The 19,652-nt window shown below is 41.5% G+C and overlaps 1 protein-coding gene across 1 annotated transcript in view; it reads left to right on the top strand.

Moving 5' to 3' along the window:
• The window catches only part of EGFL6 (EGF like domain multiple 6), a 360,256-nt gene that overhangs the window by 86,610 nt on the left and 253,994 nt on the right, over window positions 1-19,652 (top strand). The window contains exon 2 of the mRNA XM_069640724.1: window positions 14,666-14,778. Within this exon, the coding sequence (XP_069496825.1) occupies window positions 14,666-14,778 (113 nt within the window). The remainder of the gene's footprint in view (window positions 1-14,665; window positions 14,779-19,652) is intronic.

The raw sequence follows: 19,652 nt of genomic DNA, 5'->3' as shown, positions 1-19,652 counted from the left end.
AGTGCTTTGGAAAGTCAACTCTCCCAACTCTCCCAACAGAGGTCCAATTAATTCTTACTCAGTTGTTTGTTCTAAAGTGAATCAAAGAAGGAGTGGGAGATACCTTCTTTTAAAGGCAAAGGTCCACAGGTGACTGGACTAATAAAATCCTGCTTTTAGGGGCCCAATCGATGATCTTGAGACAAGTGATATTTGCCTTCTGATATTATACCCAAAGTGATTTGTGTTTAAGTGGAGGGGACAGGAAGGAAGAGAAGATATAGAGAGAAACAAGATGGTAGAATTCTCCTGCAGCTATGCTGAGCTCCCCATATCTACACTACGCTCCCCCTCCCTTGTCAAAAGCATCTTTTGGTATGCAGCACCATGGTGTGAGACTAGCCCTTTTGGCAATGGGTGCGACCTCTGATTTTTGTTTCCCTGGCCAGCTCCTACTGGGAGGCAGACTTGTTGGAGAGATGTTTTATCAGACTTCACAAAAGATCAAAGGAAAGGCATAGCAGCCAGTCTCTTGCCATGTCATTTGGCATGGCCAGGCTGTCTGACCAGAATGCACATTAGGCTTCCACAGCTGAGCTCACATTACTGATACATTTCTGACATTAAATTGTTGTGGCTGAAATAAGTATGAGAGATGCTAGCCACCTTGCCCTAAACTCAAGTATGGCTCATACTTAAAGTTTGCAACTGCCACCAGGATAGTAAATGTCATAGTTATATGGCTTTGTGAACAGGGGTGCATATATTAAATGAAGAGCCTGAGCTGCAATGACTTGGCAATGACTTTGCTGTCACTGCATTGGTGAAATGGCACCTGTGTCCATTGAAACTGCTTTGTGCCACTGGGAAGGAGCTGCTGCACATCACACTGCTGATTCAGCCAGGCACAGGTGTACAATACTTTTGGCATGGAGTACGTGGAGCGGGAGGCCTGATCAGCAGACCACCCTGTCTGAGAGAGAATTACACACATCATTTTATGTTTAAATAAAAATGTAAAAAGCCAGGGCTTCTATGCCCTTGCCAGATGGCAATCTTTCACACGCCAACCCAGCCGAAAAGGTTAAGTCTCACCCTTCTAAGGGTCTGTCTCACCCTCCTCATGCAAATACCTAATGAGGCCATCTGCATTGGCGTACTGTGACCCAGGCTTGTGTCTGATTTCCATGCCCAGTCCCTGCAGGGATATGGCCCAATGCAATAATTTAGGATGTTCTCCCTATATGGCCATAAGTCACCTTAAAGATCTGTTGTGCATTTGGACAGTGAAGTGACACCCACAAATATAGGGTTTCAGTTTGTGTACTGCCCAAATCACTGCAAATGCCTCTTTTTCAGTTGTGGGCCAGTTACACTCTTGCTTAGTCAAGCACCTACTTATGTATGCACAGGTTTGTTCTATGTACCATGAGTTCAGTTGTGCTAACACTGCACCAATACCAATAACAAATTCACAGGTGTCTACCTGGATAATGAATTCCTGCCCATAATCCAGGATCTTCAGAAATGGGCCCTGGCAGAGGCCATCCTTCAAGATCTGGAAGAATTCCTGACAGGGAGTTGTGCAGGTGACCTTCTTCAGCAGATGTGTGGAGGCGACATCATTGAGGGGGTCAGGAAGGCTCTTACTTGAGTCTGGGACATGGGAATATCCCAATCTATCACTGCCTGGACTCTGGAGAGTCTGTTTCGTAACATCACGTACTTGGTTTCCTAATTAATTCACAGTAGTTCCTTACGCTATCTGGCACTTGGAGGCATTGATAGTCAAACCAGCCTTCTGCGTGGCTTGCAGCACCTTTTTTAGATGGGATTGGAGGACTTCCCAGGTAACGATGAATACTGCAACGTCATCTCAGTAGAAACGCTGTTATCTTCCAGTCTTAACAGTAATTGGTTTACCATCGTCTGAAAAGAGGCAGGGTTATTCTTCACCCCAAAGGACATGACAATAAACTGATAGTGCCTCTTTGGAGTGTATAATGCTGACCTCACTTTCGCTTGATTGGTTAGGCTGACATGCCAGTACCCTTCTGTGAGGTCAAATGTTAGATACGCATGAAGCTGCAAAACCCAGGACTAACCCATCCCTTTGCAGATGCACTACAATCTATGATGGGCAGTATCTCAATTGCTGTTCTTTGGATTCAACACTTTGTTTGACAGCATCAACCTTTGGAGTGCTTATCTAGTGATGACATCATGATTATTTAATTTTCATAATCGAAGTCTTCCGAATCGTCGGCAAGACAGGGTGTTGGTTTATTTTGGTTTCACACTCTGGGGTATGGGCCTTGGGGTTGGTTGAGAGTGACCACCGTCGTGTTGGCCCAGCATACCTTTGCAGCTGCACCTGGGTCACTCAACATCAGACAATAGCTTCTGAGACGCAGAATGCACACATAGTAGTCACATTTCTGTGCTTGTCCTTGTTTTCTCTTTGGCCTCGGCACACCATTGTTAGTGCTTTGTCATAGTGGCTTATTCAAAGGTCATATATTTTGGACTTCCACAACATGTTAAGCGCATCTAGGATCCCCTCTTCTCTGGAGTCTGTTGCTCGTGTGAGTGTCCAAGTTTGAGTATATTTTAGAGGAAGACATTCCTTTCGTGGAGCATTTGTTTGATGCAGTCTTGTGGTGTAGTAACCCTAGATTAGCTGTCCACTCACCTCACCTGTCTCATCAAGTGTGTATAGCACAGTCATACATGAAAGTCAGCAATTGGCTGATTACTTTGTTTTCAGGCCCGTCAGTGCTCATAATCTGTGATGAATTACATACTAAAGTAGCTAAAACAAAGCCTCTTTAGGCACAGGATGACCATGGTCCAGGGTTGCCAGCATCTTCAAGATCTTGGGATCTCCTAGGCGTACAGAGGATAGGAAAGATGATCTTTTAGATGTATCATCTGTTCTTTAATGGTTGTGAAATGCCTGTCAAATCATAACACCCAACAACCCAGCAAGGACTGATGGCCGATTGGGCACCACTTCCACCAAATTCATGTGCTGGGACACAAGATGCAACAAAGAGTGAGGCACGCGGAGCAACACTAGGCTATGATGTCTTGTTCACTAGCTGTTACAGGCTTCGCTGTAGTGTGGGCGGGGCTTCCTTACCTTTAGCCTGATGGCAGAACATAGCTCATATTTACATGAACACCAACAATTTTAGACAAATCACTCAGTGTGCATTTCCTATGCACAGGAGGCCACTCTATTTATTAACATAGAGATGTCACTACGTCATCGTGTGTGTGTGGGTGTGTATGTGTGTAAGCGCGCGGATGCATGCATGACTACATGGACCATTGCATATCCGGACTCCGGTCCCACTCATGTTTGCAGATGCAACAAGAAGGGTGGCTTTAAAATGCTAATCTAAACTGTGTTTGTTTGTGCATGCCCATTTGTCAGTCAGTGCTAATGAAAATAGCTCCAAATGTCCACAACGTTACGCGATACACATGCAGTGACATATGTTTGCTTAAACCCACCCCGGGCAAGCTGGTTGGAGGGTTACACCATGTCCAATAGTGGTGTTGCTAGGTTTGTCCGCTAGGGACTACGCTAATGTCGGGACTGTCGGGACTCAGGGCTAGCTAGCCTTTTCGTTGCAGGACCTAAGCTTGTATCCAGGGCTACAACCAAAAGGGGTTATAGCCCCCACAACCCCATTGACACCTCGGTCAATAGCAAGCTTTGGCAAGAGAATCAATTGTAGACTGTGCTCCATTCAATAGGCACTGCTATTAGAACGTCTTTGAGACCATGCACTACCAATTTCTACCAATTTCTGGGGGCTTTCCTAGTTCCAAATTGTGGACTAACATCACCCCTACCCTGGAGATGAGGACACCTCTACTTGGCCCTAAGCACAGGCAGCATCCGTCTACCTAAAAGCCTCAAGTATTGGTATGGATAGGAAATTCGCATATATTTATTTTGTTTTCAAATGTTAAGCCTCCAGGCATAGTACTGTTAAAAACAGAGTGCATTAAAATAATAAATAACAATTACAGGCATAAATAAAAGTACAATCATTACTCCTTCCATTATTTTTAAAACACACACATGTTTATCTGCTTTCTAAACTCCCAAAAGGGTTATATTTCCGGAACTAGTTGTAAGTTTGTTTCAAACAGATGGGTCTACGTTAAAACAACACATTGGTTACTGCGAGGTCTTAAACCTCGATTGGAAAACAAGTTTTTTCTATCTAAAATGCAGGAGGTAAGCCCTCATACCGCCCGCGCACCCCCCCCCCCATTTTAATATATACCCCACCCCAACCTCCCATTTATTTATTCTTTTCTACTCGTTTTCCATGCTAGGTAGTCGACCTTGCAGTAATGGTTTGCGTTTTAATAAGGTGATACCAAACAGATTTGGCTACAGAAATCCCATGTTATTACAATACCGCAACTTCTGCGACAAATGGTTCGGAGTCGCAGCAAACGCGTATGATGTCCCTCTGGCAGTCACAACAACTGCCTCATTTCCTTCTGGTCGGCACTTACCAAGATTCCAGCAGAGCCCCAAATATTGATCGCTCATTTTGAATGTACTTCCGGCAGAACAATTGCCATCAATGGGTTCTACAAAAGCCGACTTTAGGAAACACATCTTGTATCGTAGTTTGAAGTCAACACTCAAGTCTCTCATCCCTTCACTTTAGGACTCAAATCAGGACCCTGTGTCAAGGCTAACATGTTACAAAGTCCTAACTTAAACTGTATGCATTACTACTCGCAGTCTACAAATGTGACTATATTCTGCCTGTTGCTACTACCATAACAACAAACATTGTTAATTTATAACAAAATTCCACTTTATTATATGCTTGGGAGTGAGTGCTTAATGCCTCAATTAATCGCAATACCTCTAATTAATTACAGATGTGTTGTTATCACATCTGATTGCTGCCAAGGCATCACCACCCCGATCTCAATCCAATATACCCAGAGCATCAACATGGAATTTCTCAGCGCCAAACTCAGTAACTAGGAAATACTTCCAAACAATGATCAATTTCTTATAAGAACTGCGTTTTCGTTTTATTTTCTTAAACATACAAATCCCCGGCAAATGTTGTCTGGCTCCTGGACTGTCTTGTACCTCTATAGAATCCACAAGTGAATGTTGTTATTCGAAAAGCTTGCCACCTTAAAGAATAACTGAGAGTTCAGGAAAAGCCAAAGGAACTCTCTAAGGATGGGATGGATATATTCAGTATGCTTTGTTTCTCATCCAATGAAGTACGAGAGAAGATTGAGGTAATTCATCAGACGGCTACCTTTTCCCATCATGGGCTCACCAAGCGCTAAATTACCTTCCTATTTGATCCTGAGAAAAAAAGATTGAATGTTCTTCAAATTATGGGGTTGAGAGGTGGTTAACGTAACTGTGCCGTTGAAGTGTTTGGTAGTGATGCCCCATAACATTGGGGAGGGGAGCAACAATGATTGAAGATATTATAGGCATACATCATGTGTGCACCACAAACACATTACATGCTCTGCGGCTTGCTACCAACTATTGTTTGTAGAAATCCCATACATACATACATACATACACTCAGTCTTATAAACAGGAGTGATAAGACTGTGTGATAATGTTCAACGACTTAGCCTTCATTCTGGGTAAAAGGAGGCGAAGATGGCCTAATTGAGCAGGACATGCCGGATACAGCAGGGCTCGATAATCGACCTTAGAAACTGGACTCATGCAGAACTAGAGACTTTAACCAAAATCAAGCAAAGGGTTATGGGAGTTGATATCACCTTAGAATGGAGCATGATACAGGGAAAATGGCTACCCTCATATGGGCACCTCTATCAGGCGAACAACAATTTGACCAAAAGCCGTCAAACAAGTGGCACAGATACTGGTAGTATTTGGAACTCTGTGTTGGAGGTAAAGGACCAGGGCAACCAACCTTGGAAGATGAGTGTATGGCAAGGAGAGAACCTGCACAGTAAAATGTGACAGAATCTAGATAGAGTAGGTGACAAAGAAGCACCATCGAGGACGGCTCCTACACAGATGAACAAACGTGTATAGGTGGGCTTTTGGAGGGAACAGAGTGCTGTTCTGGTCTCCAGTGCCCATCATGCCTTCATATCGAGATTGAAAAAGAGGTCCAATTGCACATGTATCAGCATTGTGTAGGCACTGAAGCGGAGCAGATGGGGGACAGGTATGGACACAGAGGCGGTAAGTGTGGAGAAACAGCGCAAGGGTGGTGGGGAAGGTAACATGGTGTAGTCCAGGAGGAAATCCAGGGCGCTCCTGGGAATTGACACCCTGGATTAGGAAGATACCGACAGTCCATTTTGAAGGAGGAGGCAATAGGGGTTGTTGTCGGAGAGGAGTAGAGGTAGAAGGAGAGAAGGAGGCAAAAGACAAGGGTGCAGGTGGTGGAAGGGCGTTTTGCAAGGACAGGCGGTGGAACGGCAAGTGCGCAAACGTTACTGCACAGAGGAAGCTGTGCACTAAGAACATAAAGGGCCGCTGTTGCTTCTCTCGAGGTAGGGGTCATTGAGTAGGTACATAGGATTCTATCTCAGAGTTGGTACACATAAATAATAAATATACATAATAAAACCTGCACATAAAAAAGAGGTTAAGGGGGCATTTCCATTATTGACAAAAAAGGTACACTGTGAAAAAACGTTGGGTGGGAATAAGGAGAAATCCCACCAAAGCCAATCCTGCCCAAAACATATTTTTAGAGAATGTCTACAGGACATCAATAGCACATTAAACAAAACTATACTACAGATAGGTTATATATATGAGCCATATCGTCATACATATTGATTTAGACTTAAATAAACCAAACACATAAACAGGACACATTTTCAATATTTCAACAACTTTTAATCATAAGAAGAAAGGCAACAAGGCACTTAACCTACTGAGGAGCAGACAAGAAAAAGACTGGCTCTGTTGACAGCTATACTTGCTATACAAAAATCGATTTTGTATCCCGGCCCTATCTGTGTAAGTGCTGTTGTCAAATATAAAGAACTGTGGTCATTCTTATGTGTATGCAAAATAGGCTGGAACTATCACTGGTGCTATTTGCCCCCACCGCTTTCTCATTGGGTTATTTCGAAACGGAACAATAGCAGTGTATTAGACTTTCCATCTTAAAATGATTACCTTCTATCCAAAAACACTGAATGTATTTTTTTCTTGGTTTTGATAACCTGTTTTCTTCATTAAGACACGTGTAACATTCCTGTTATGACTGCAATATATACTGGAAGTGGTCATTAGAAATAAACAATGCAACATTTTAAAAAGGAGCAAGTTTACAATTGTAGTAAAATTAAATAATGAACATTTTGTAATAGCTGATTTTGCTTTAAAACGCAGCCCTCCCTCATGGTATCTCTAATTCTCTGGTCATGCAGCTGTCAGAAATGGCTCGGGCTTCTCTTGCAAACGTGCTTACTTTGTGACTCAGCTACGTAATGTAGGGAGAGATAGCATGCAAGGGAGAGCGCGCTAAGCTGCCACATGATACGATGGGGAAAGCTGGTGATTTCCTAAAATGCACGCATTGATGAAGCCTGCTTGCTGTGTACGTATTGTGCCTCTTTCAATGTACTCATGTATTCCATGATGTGCATGTCTCACCAGATGTCCTTGACGGGGGCACGGATCCTGGGTTGGGGGCTGGACTTCTTGTTTGCGTGATGGATTCCTACCCCTGATGCTTTTCCACAGAGAGCTACGCTAGGAATGCATAACATACGGAAATGGTCAGCGGTTGAAGTGTCCATCTTGGAGATGATAGGGATCTAATGGTCTAATAATCAGTGCCTAGGAAAGACCTCACTTTCGGGCTAGGAAACCTGACATATGCACTGCAGGCTGCGGTTAATGATTTCCAGGCTCCTACCTCCCAGGATTTTCAGATCAAATGCAGCCTTCACATTTTTTCTAAATCTTCAGAATGTTTTTAGAAGGACAGTTGTGGTCATGGACAACATGTGGATTGTGGCTCTGTTACTTCATGTTGTGGAAAGATACAATATACAGGAATAGCAATATGTTAGTAACCTGACAGATACCAGCTTGCCCCATTCCAGGGAAGCACTGCTCTTGAAGACATGCATCTTATATGCTGGGTCTGTTATTTCTGCATTTTATATTATATATGTTTGGAAAATTACTAAATTTGCTATGATTGTTGTTTGCTTATAGCGCCAGAGTACAAATCTATGTGAACACTGCAGCGCCCGTAATGCAGCGCTGTGATCAGATGGAACACTTTGGCCACATATCCCGGCCTGCACTTCCCTTCCCGACCACCCGACCCCACTTACCTTTACGGTGGCACACTTCTGTGTGCACCGCCTTCACCCCGCTATCCCTGCAGCATCAGTTCCTCTGACTAACGTAGGTCAGAGCTGACGCTGCAGGGTGCTTTTCTTGTTTTTCATTTATTTTAGCTTTCTTGTCCCCCGCTTCCCACAATGGTAAGCGGAGGGCACACTCACAATCCTGACTCCTGATACTGTGCCCAAAGAGAGTGGGAACACCCCCGCAACCACCAATCTGCTTAGGCACAGTAATGGGAGTCAGTATTTTGTGCGCCCCCAAAGTCGCAGTGACTTCGGGGGTGCAGTAGTAGAGAAGACATTTTGGTACGATTCCCCCGATTCCAATGTTTGACAAGTCCCAATTGTTGTTGCCCAAAATATGCAGTTGATAGATGCAAGATTGAAAATAAGAGGAACACATTTCTTAAATTTCAATGAAAGGATTTTTTTTTGTATTCCCGATCATGCATACTTTCAAGATACAGTTCTCGAAATACAGACCTCAACACCTGTTCGACCACATACTTGTGGATCTTCAGGAGGATAAAGATTTGTTGTGATATTACTTTTCCTGCCTCCATTTTTGGCGGTCATGATGGCCAGATTGGTTCTCTCTGCTTTCTAATATAATGTTTTAGCCAATTCGGCTGATGGATAACCTGGATAGGACGGATACGATTGTCCTCCTTCCGCGATGTCTGGACCTACAAATCCCAACATGTCCTCAGGCCCACCTGGAATGGTGGTCTGCCAGCTGCAGTTCAACAGAGGCAGTAGACTTCTCTACCTCCTCAACTGACTCACAAAACCAATGTGAGATTTCCCCCACTTGGCTTCACACTGGGGAACCCCCTGAAGGTTTAGGGACCTGCAGGACTCATGAAAGGGGAGCTACAGCTATCGCTCAGTTTTTAGTGGCAGTACTATTGGTAAAAGCACTTGCCAGCTCCCTTTGCCAACCTGTTACACTAACCAAAATGGCTAGTGTTTGGTTAAACGGTGGTGGTAGGGAGCTGAGGTAGAGACTCATCCTCTAAATTAGGCATTTTCTCAAAGCTCTAAATTGGCCCTTGTGTTTTACTGTGTGCTTCTTTGTCTTTATGTTAACATTATCAGTTAACTCAACACAAAGTGTAATGCTTTCTTTTTTTAAATTGTCCTTCGTGTTGTCTGGGAATGCCATCTCAATGAGGCATTGAAACTTAAGGCAAGCTGGAACTGCTAATGTTATCAGTATAATGTGTGTCATTGTTGGGAGGTTATTAGTGAACAGAAAATACTCAACAGGATAAACTCTAATTAAGCCACATGACATTATTGGGGTATTTGAGGGTGCATTTGGCTTATGCGGGAAGCACCTAGACACGTGGGCTAACCCTTACATCTGGTAATCCACTTATGTGAAAAGCAACCAAGTGAACCAGTTGTCCAACATTTTTCAAATGGGAAAGAGGGGACTTAAATTGCGGGAAGAACAGTGTATGCCATTCCTTATTCAATAATAATGAAGAGCAACTGGTGAGCTCCATATTCTGCTCAATGTAAAGGATTGGGCTGGAGAGACAGCTAGTATTGTTTGATTAATCAAATCATTGAGATAAGGCAATAACCCTTTTTACGTAACTTTTACTATCTACCAAGGTTGGCATCGAATTATGACATTGGGCAAAAAAGCATAGGTGGAGCGGAATTATAAAATATTATACCACGTCACAGATGACAGTCAAAGAGGGTTGTCCATGTCGGTCTGTCCGTTTTCATCTTGTGGTCCTCTGGACTACTTGTTGAAAATGTTTCGCCTGGAACGAGGGGAGGCGTGCCCTGTCTCTCCGATGGGGGTATCTATGCATCCTTCCTGGGAGTGAGACTTGAGAGCAATCCTCATTTCTCGGGTCAAGGCATCAAGCGGTGGCTGTGCTTAGACAAGCAAAAGTCTTGTCTAGTTCCGAGAACCTTTTGCCCAGACTCCGCCACCTCTACAATACCAATTTGGTATACGGAGCCGGCTGAGTTTATTAGTAGTGTCGAATTTTCATATAGTTTTATGTCAATTCCGCGTGCCAATCACTCCTGTTCACACTCCCGCCATCCAAAACCATTTAGATTTGAACCCCCATTTAAGTAATGAGGAGCATTCTGTTGCAAACTCAGGCCTGTTTCATTAAGACAACCTTTAACATATAAGTACAACTTATGTACTCTGTTAAACCATTGCAACAAAAAAGCAGCTCTCCAGGTTGCAAAAATGTCTGTCTGTTTTTAAAAACATCTTTTTAACAAAATGGGGCAACCCCTAAATGTGTTGTTGTCTGGGGGCTTTTACTCTACGTACAGGGAATTATAAACAGAACGCAGCATGTGAGTGTCAAGCTACACCTCCCTCTTTTGTGGAGACCAATTGGCCACCTGTGGAATAAGCGCAGTTGTGCAACAAGAACTACGCAAAGCTTCAACTTTCTTGTCACATAAAACTTTTTAAAAAAAATGTCTATTCAAAAGCTCATTAAATGCTCAAAAATAGAAAAAATACAGAATTCTAAGACATCAAAATAAGCATCACAAAATTTACAGTGGAACAAAAGATTTTTCACATGCATGTAACATTCTGCAAAGAATATTTAGCGAGCAGCTTACTGAGGGAATCCGCTCCCCTTGCTCGTTAAAGTGCATAAATGCAGTGTGGGGTTAGGAGTGTAAAAGTGCTGTATATGCAATCGACACTGTCTAGATGGTTTTTAAAAACAGAGTAGTATTTTTACATATCTTACGTCAGCTAATATTAATTAGTCAATCGCATCCATCATCAAGTTGCCAAGCAAGTATGGCTCCTACAGGATTGAGATTCCCTCTTTTCCCCCGCCCTCTTCCCGTTTTGTGTTCCCTGCATTCACCTTTCAACATCAATCCCTCAGTTCTGGCACTTCAGCCAAGTGGCCGCCCCCATATCATCCTCCCTGGGTTATCAGGCGGGACATTTAAAAACCTTCTCGGGAAGAAGCTGCCACACTTAAAACACATGCCGAAGACCAACTCGAGTCCATCAGACAACCATGCTCTGACTAACTTTAGTACCACAAAATCACTGAAATAGAAACTGCCCTCACTCGGCATCACACACGACCTTTAATCCCTTTCATTCCAATCAACATTTGTTTGACCCACTACCAATGATTACACATACACCCCTACTACCACAAGGACACTCTCCTCTGCCATGTGTTTGTCTCTCTTGTTTCTATTACACTCCTTCCCTTATCACCCCCTTTCCCTTTTTCCTTTTCTGCCCAATACGAGGCTATCTAGAAAAGCGTAGGCGCTGTAGGACCATTAGTGTAGTGCTGACTGTTCAATAAAAGGCAGTAGTTACTCAATTGGGGCTGGCCCTGGGATTTGAAAGCAGTGGGGAAAATAACCACTAAATAAAAAAAGATATTGACCATCCTTCATGGGAGGGAAGGAGAAATGCTCCAGCAGAGTTTGCTTTGCCAATCAATCAAAAGAAAGAAACTCAAGAACTAGGGGTGGACCTAATTACCTCCGGGAAAACGAAATTGGCGAAATTCATCTCTAACGACAATGATCCTTGCAGTAGAGGGAAAAGGGATGGCAAGCAGAAGATAGCCCGAGAAAAAAAGAGAATAACTCACGCATGATTGTGAGTAGAGGGAGTGAGGATCAGGAGAAAATAAATTATTGATCCATAACACGATAATTGAAAAATGTATTTCTTGGCTAGAAAGGATGGGTTACATTTTAGACATATTGACCACAGTATTTTTGGTTTCCTAGTAGCGCAGTTAACTCCATACTAACACTGTCTGCCTATTAAAAAAAGCTTATCCTATTCAACATTCGAAAATATTGATAACTTGTGTTAACACACTGCATGGCATATACAGCACCACACTTCACTCAAAACATGACGCAAAAGCAATTCTGCCTCCAACCAGCTGATAAGCAGTGTAAGTATAGGGCTGCTCCGGTGTTGCGCTGTTTGGGGAGTAGTGTAATTAGACAGGTGGGAGCAGGTCCTGGCACCTGGGGTGGAAAACAAGGGGTTTGCTCAGGGCATGCTGCACCAGCCACGGAGAGTCCAAATTCCTACTGTGGCAGTGAGTGAGAAGAGGGTGGAAACGTTTGGGGCATCTTCTGGACAGCCGGGACTTTTGGCCCAGTGGTGCCGTCTGCATTGACATCATCAACTTGCTAGTTTGAAGAATCTAAATTGTGCACCCAATAAAGTATTTTTTTCCCAGCTCGGGTGCTGGTGGTTAGTGAATGGGTTGCGGCATTCTGGCCCAGACAAAGTTGCCATAGTCCAGGCATTTATCAGGGCTGTTAGGAATAGGGTCATGCACAGCACATCATCATATGACAAATGGGACAGGAGTGCTGTTTCGGGTTTTGTGTTGTCCCTCTAGTCAAATTTGCATTTTTCACCAGAATTGTGGCCATGGGTTCATTTCAGGTTAGAAGCTAAATGAAGTAAAAATTACAATCAATGTCAATTTCTCGGAATTGTATCTCATGATAGCACCACAAGTGATTCTCTGAAGAACATTGTCACATGTTTCTTCATTCGGGGGCAGGATATTGATGAAGTTGCTGCCATATTAATTTTAGTTTTGTCATACATTTTGATTGAAGGAATAATTCTGAAGGATGTGTTAAGATTGTTTTATCAGGTCCCTGCAGTGTAACCAGGGGTGTTGCTAGGTCTGGAAAATATTCAGAGCTAAATTAATGTCGGGACTGTCAGGACTTGGGGCTAGCTACCCTTTTGGTTGTAGTCCCTGAGTTTTTATATGGGCTACAACCAAAAGACCCGGGCAATAGCCCCCTTAGCGCCCCCCCCCAATAACGCCTATGGGTGTAACTCTCATTCTCGGCATCCCAGATACAATCGATGTCAGTGCTCTCTGCTATATCTATAGCAACCGGTCATAGGTCAGAATGTGCAATGATCACTTTGGGCCTTATTACAAACTGGCGAGTACACGATAAAAGTGTTTGTAATAACGTTTACCAGCACTTTTACCGGACCAGCCAACTCCAAGGTTGCCGGTAGGAGTTAAGGATTTACCTCCAGCTCACAACTAGAGGTAAATCTGACCCCTACCGACAAAAAAATGCCTGTATTACCAGCATGGCTGGTAATAGTAGAAAAATCCCCCATCCATGGAATGGGAATATATCGCCCTTACCGGCACTTGTAATCTGCCGGGAATACTGGCACAAATGTGCCGGTAACGGTAATTGCGTTTGCCAGTATTTTGGCAATGAGGCCCTTTTACCCACACAGTCTTTATTTTAAGAACCTGAAGTCCCCATTTTCTATGTGTATTTCTTTTTTGTCCATATCAATTAAGACTGCTTGGAAATCTGCAGTCATATTTTTCGTACTTCTGCAGAGTTCGAAATTCAATAGTTACAGAAGGGAAATCTGCTGGAACTGTGCAAACACCAAAATCTGCAAGTCATTTCCAAAACCTATGAAGTCTGTGCTCATAAGAAATCTGCATTTTCTGCAAAAAATCTTCTCTACGGATTTGGACTGTCTTCACAACAGTTTATTCTGTCAAATGAAAACTGAAAGAGATAGATGATATGTACTGGCCTTGATTATCAGTAATGTTAAATGTGCAATACATGGCCAGTGCATCTAAGGGTTCCATGTCTTAAAATCGCGGCAAGAATGGCAGTGATTACAAAATATTGCAGCAAAAATGCCGTGGTTTTTTACGCCACAAACATTTAAAGGATGCGGGGGACACCCCCGCAACTCCCAGACCCATTATACCATTTAAGCGGAGCGGGGGAAACCCCCGCTCCCTTAAATGGTATAATGGAGTACATCTTCACCGGGTCAAACTACAGCATTTTTGCTGCAATTTTTTTTTACCCGCAACATTTTTGCTGCAATTTTATTGCCTGATACCCATTTAAGGGGGTTTACTTGTTCTATTGGTCTGCATCAGTTGTCAAGAATGCATAAGGCCAGGAATGGATGATAATATGGTCGGATTATATGCCTAAAGCCTCACTAGCCTATTTGCGGCTGCACACATGTATTGTGTGCATGGCCCAAATAGCATTTTCTATGCACAGTTCAATTAAAGCAGGTGCAGATGTCTTTACACTGTATTTACTCATGAACTAATCCAAGTGGGCATGTACAAACATTTGCACATGTGCAAAATGCATGTGCGCTGCCCCAAATGCATTGTAATGAATCAACAGATGTACTTCACTCTTGTCTGCATATATGCAACTGTACATACAATGTTTCTGAAGAGGCTCTTTCTAACAATGCTGCTTTTATCCACAGCTTGCGCAGTCGCAGGCAGTTTTCTGCTGCAAACCACCCGGGGGTATGTCGCTATGGTTCCAAGATGGACTGTTGCTATGGATGGAAGAGGAACAGCAAAGGGCACTGCGAAGGTAACTCTAAGCCAACAGTTCACACAGCTTTAAAATCAGCGGGTCATGTTTTATGGCGTGTCCCCTTGACGGGGCTGACACAGTTTATAATGGGAAAAACCTGCAGCCATAAATATAGCCCAACTGCACAGAGGCGCAGTTTGTTTTCAGCAACGGTTTTTGCCACAAGAAAAAACTGAAAACCGCAAAAACAAACAGTTAGGAAATCTGTTACAATATGAATACGCCTTTGCATAATACTCACTTCATCTTGTGGCTTGATGTTACTCATTTAGTAAAACTCAGATATCCCGTTCAGTAAAAAAGAGGCTTAGATACAAAACTTGAAGGGGATGGATTACTATACATCTTCACATGAGCAAATGGTATTTTGCGTGTATGAAATAGCTTTAGCGCCAATGAAAAGGACATAGGGCCCGATTCATGGAATATTTGCCTGGTTCAAAGTGACTTTGCACTGCTGAAAAGTGACTTTGTACTGCCGAAACAAACCCTGATTAATGGAAGTGTGCAAAGTGTATTTTTGCCGTGCAAAGTCCGGGGAAGTCGTTTTGCACTGCAAAAATGACTATGCGCTGACTTTGCACAGACTTTGCAGAGCAAAAATACACTTTGCACGGCTCCGTGAATCAGGTGTTGTGTCAGCAGTGCAAAGTCACTTTTCAGCAGTGCAAATTCAGTTTGAACCGGGCAAATATTCCATGAATCGGGCCCTTGGCATTTAATTTGCACAAGTGCTAATGTAATTTTACATGTGTGAATTGAATTTGCGCTTCAGCAAATCTATGGTAATCCATCGTCATTTGTAAACAAATGCATCTGCAAGAAATTAGCCTACTATCACACATACAATTTATCTAAGTACATTACTGGTCAATGCATGTAGTTTTAAATATGCTTTATGTCTTGTCTTGCTGAATATTGTCAGATATACATAAGCAAATAGATTTTCAAATCTGGAAATTCGTCACCCAACACTTATGGTAGCGCAAATGGGATTTGCACATGCGCAATCATATTAGCACCAGTGCAAGTGCCTTTGAACTGCATTTGCACTGGCGCTTATACAATTGCGCATGTACAAATGCTATCTGTTCATACACAAAATGCATTTGCACTGCTGCTAGTGTACAATAATGAGGGCCTAAGAGTCTATGTACCCCAGTGTCGGCTGATCTCCTCAGTGAAGTACCGAGGCAAAGCAAGCGCTGTAAAACTGTTGATTTCTTCCAAGAATTGACAGACAGCACTCCATCTCCAAAGCAGCTTATGGAAAAATTGCTATTGCACACTAGTTATGTGTGTTTATGCTTATGATTTCTTAATGTGATGTTTTCTTATGTTGCGTTATGTTGTTTTGTTATGATTTGTGATATCATGTCATGGTTAGTTAAGTTAGGTTTCATAATTTTCTATTTGCTTATATTTTGGTATCCTTTGGTATGTTTTGGTAAGTTTGTGCTGTACTTAAATGTTGTTTTGTGGTGTCTTGTTATGCAATGTTTTGTTGTATTTTGTAATGTTATGTTTTGTTTTTTATGTTGTGTTATTTTATGTTATGTCATTTCATGTTCATCTTTCACATTCTTTGTTTTGTGATGTTTATATTCAGTAAGGTTCGATTTTGTTGTGTTATATTTTGCAAACTTGTGTTGCATTTTGTTTAGTTATGTTATGTTTGTGCTGCTTTAATCTCATGTTTTGTGTGTTTGTGATTTGTTTTGTCTGTGATTTATTATAATAGGAATATGTCTTGCTATGTTTGTTTTGTTCTGTGTATGTTTTGTTACTATTTGCTTTTATGTTATATTTTGTATTGCTCTGATATGTTTATGCTTTGCCATTTTCTGGTATATTATGTTATGTATTGCTATTTTTGATCATATGTATTTTTTGTTATGCAATATGTTGTCTTTGTGCTATATTTACCTTTTGCAAAGGTTACACTTTGTTAGGTTTTGTGAGGTTTATATATCATTATGCTATGTTGTATTATATTTATGTTTTGCTGTGATTGCATTTTGTTATTTGTAGGTTGGCGTGTATGTATTCTTATGTTTTGTTTTGTCCGTTTTAGTTTTGTTTATTCAATTGAATGCAATACGCTTGTTTTGGGCAGTTAGGCCATAAAAGCTCAAGCAATCAAAAACACTGTATAAAATAAGCATAGCAATTGGTTGTCAACCTTATATGTGCATAGTAATTGAGTGCACATGGTAAAATGAGCATAGATATAATATGTAATTGATCCAATATGGATTAGCATCAATTCAATATTAAAATCAATTTAAAATGCATAAATGATTGAATAACTAATTAGAAGCATTTCAAACAATTAAAAAAACACAGATTTTCTTTCTCCACTTCCATGATTTTGAAATATAAGAGACTGCAAAGACATTTTGGAGACATGCTGGTGATTTAGATAAAATGTGAGCATCCATTGCACGATTTACTTTGTACTTTATAAAAATATGGGTCAACCATTTTTTTCTTACCATGGGAAAAATAATAGGAAGTGGATCTCACTTTCAGGAGTAGCTGAACAAAAAGGACAAAATCTTAAATGGTCATATTTTGACCATTTGCTTGTAAATTCAGCGACAGGAAAAATGTTCAGTCGGTATTTTAGATACAAAGTCCTTCTTTGAGGTGGGAATATTGCATTAAAATATGGTTCTGCCGAGAATGAAGTCTTATGAACAATATATCCTTCAAATCTGACAGTGATCGCAACTTTTTAAAATGGCCTTCTAGGTGTAACATTTTTAAGCTTTCTTTTGCATCACTCATATGCTTTCTTGTAAAAACACTCAATTATTTGAGTATGTTGCTCGGACCGTATTCTAAGAGAGTCTTCACATGATTATACCACTTTCAGTTTTTCCCCATTATAAATGTACATGACATCTCACATTGCTTCTTTATACAAGCCAAATTCTGTTGTGGATTGTATGTGAATCCAATAAAAAACAGGATTAAAAGCAATTGTATATTCTATTGCCATAGTTCCAATTTCTAAAAACAAAGGTACAGTGTGACAGCTTTGTGGTAAAACAGGGGTTTGTTTCATGCATCTACTTTCAATTTTTGATAGAATAACAGCCGCAACTGTCTCGTCTAAATTAATTATTAACTTTGTTTGTTACACAAGAAGGACATTGCTCAAAAATGTTTTATTAAACCCGAAAGTGTCTTGGAAATAATGACATTGTCATACACATAGAGCAACAGGCCACGTTTTCTGTTTGCAATCTGTGGGGCATCGCAGTTTAAATCTAAATTCCTAGATACTAAATCATTTCTATACAGCAGGAATAGCAGGGGCACCAAGACACCCCACTGTCTGACATGGTTTCTAATAGGGAATTCTTTGGTGGGTTGACCGTGATCACATCGTACAACAGCAAATTGATCTTTGTAGAGACATTGTAAGGGAGAGAGAATTTCTTTAAGAAACTCACATTTTCCAACATTGTCCGTTAAATGTTGCGATCAACTCATTTGAATGCCATTTTAAAATATATAAAAGCAATACAGAAAATGTCTTTCTTTAAAATAACATACTTACTTAAAAGGGTGAATAGCAAAATAATATGATCGTGTTTTGATTTTTACTAAAACCCATCAGATTTTCAACAAGGATACAATTCCTTTCCATCTAATTTTCCAGTGTCTCAAAAAGATTCTGCCATATGCTATGGATAGGCTGTCAATCAAGGAGATTGGTCAATATTTGCATTATGTCTCTTTTTTTACAACTAGGCACTATTTCTGCATATTTCCAGACTGGGTGGAAACAACTATACATCAATATGCTACTCGACTCCCAGAAATGCCACCGTAACCCCACATCCACAACATAATGTGTGCATGCATTCTTCTGCAACACTTCACAGTGTATGCGTAACTCCTCCACAATGCTTCATTGACTATACACCCTAACATCTTTCACAATATCTGTGATGCTTAAACTCTACACACTAATACCTTAATCACGGTACACCTTCTCCAAGGACAAATATCATGTTTTGGCACACCCATCACTTAAGCCATTAGTAATTCGGTCGAGGGGGGGGGGGAAGAGAGAGAGAGAGAGAGAGAGAGAGAGAGAGAGAGAGAGAGAGAGAGAGAGAGAAATTTAAACACTTGTGTCTCAATTAAAGACAATGGAATCATGTGGTGGTCTGAACAATGGTTGTTCCACATTTGTGATCTCAGTAGGCCGAGGATCAAATTTAAGGTGTGTCCTTTTTCATGTTCTGGCCCATTAACCATTGCATGAGCTGTAAACCCTCCAGACCTTTTAAATGGGTATTGGTTGCTGTTAGCAATCTAAGGTCAGCACAATCATTTAAATCGCCCAGAGCTGTCCAAGAGGGAAAATCCACAAGTTGCCAATATGATCAAAGTCCTAATCTCCTCCATATTGGTCCCTAGACATCTGTAGAGAATGAGGAATTGTTCAACTTTTTTAGAGAATAAAAACATGTAATTAACAAAACCCCAAATCTAAAAAAGCAGCACAATATAGGGCATCGTGAGTGTTCCCTGAAATAATGGTTAGTCCAATGCCATTTTTACCCACCAATATTCTGTAATACCTTTATAGCCAGGAGAATCAGGTCAGTTATTATGGATTACAGTTGTCAATCAGCCATAGTTCCGTAATAAAAAGGCTTAGTTAATCTGGGTGTGCAATCATCGTGGTGTCTCATGTTGTTGTTACTTCTAACATGTACGAGGTCTTAATCAGTAATACTTCAGAAAATATTCTTGGACAGGGAACTGGATGGTCTCCAGCCAGCCCTCTGACCGGGGATCTCCAAACAGCCCATCAAGATGAGTACCAGTACCCTCGAGATAGATGGGGA

The sequence above is a fragment of the Ambystoma mexicanum genome, chromosome 7q (assembly GCF_040938575.1).
Source record: "Ambystoma mexicanum isolate Mex_15411 chromosome 7q, UKY_AmexF1_1, whole genome shotgun sequence".
Taxonomy (NCBI): Eukaryota; Metazoa; Chordata; class Amphibia; order Caudata; family Ambystomatidae; genus Ambystoma; species Ambystoma mexicanum.
The sequence above is the reverse complement of the archived record's forward strand: the minus strand, read 5'-3'. Positions and strand labels throughout refer to the sequence as shown.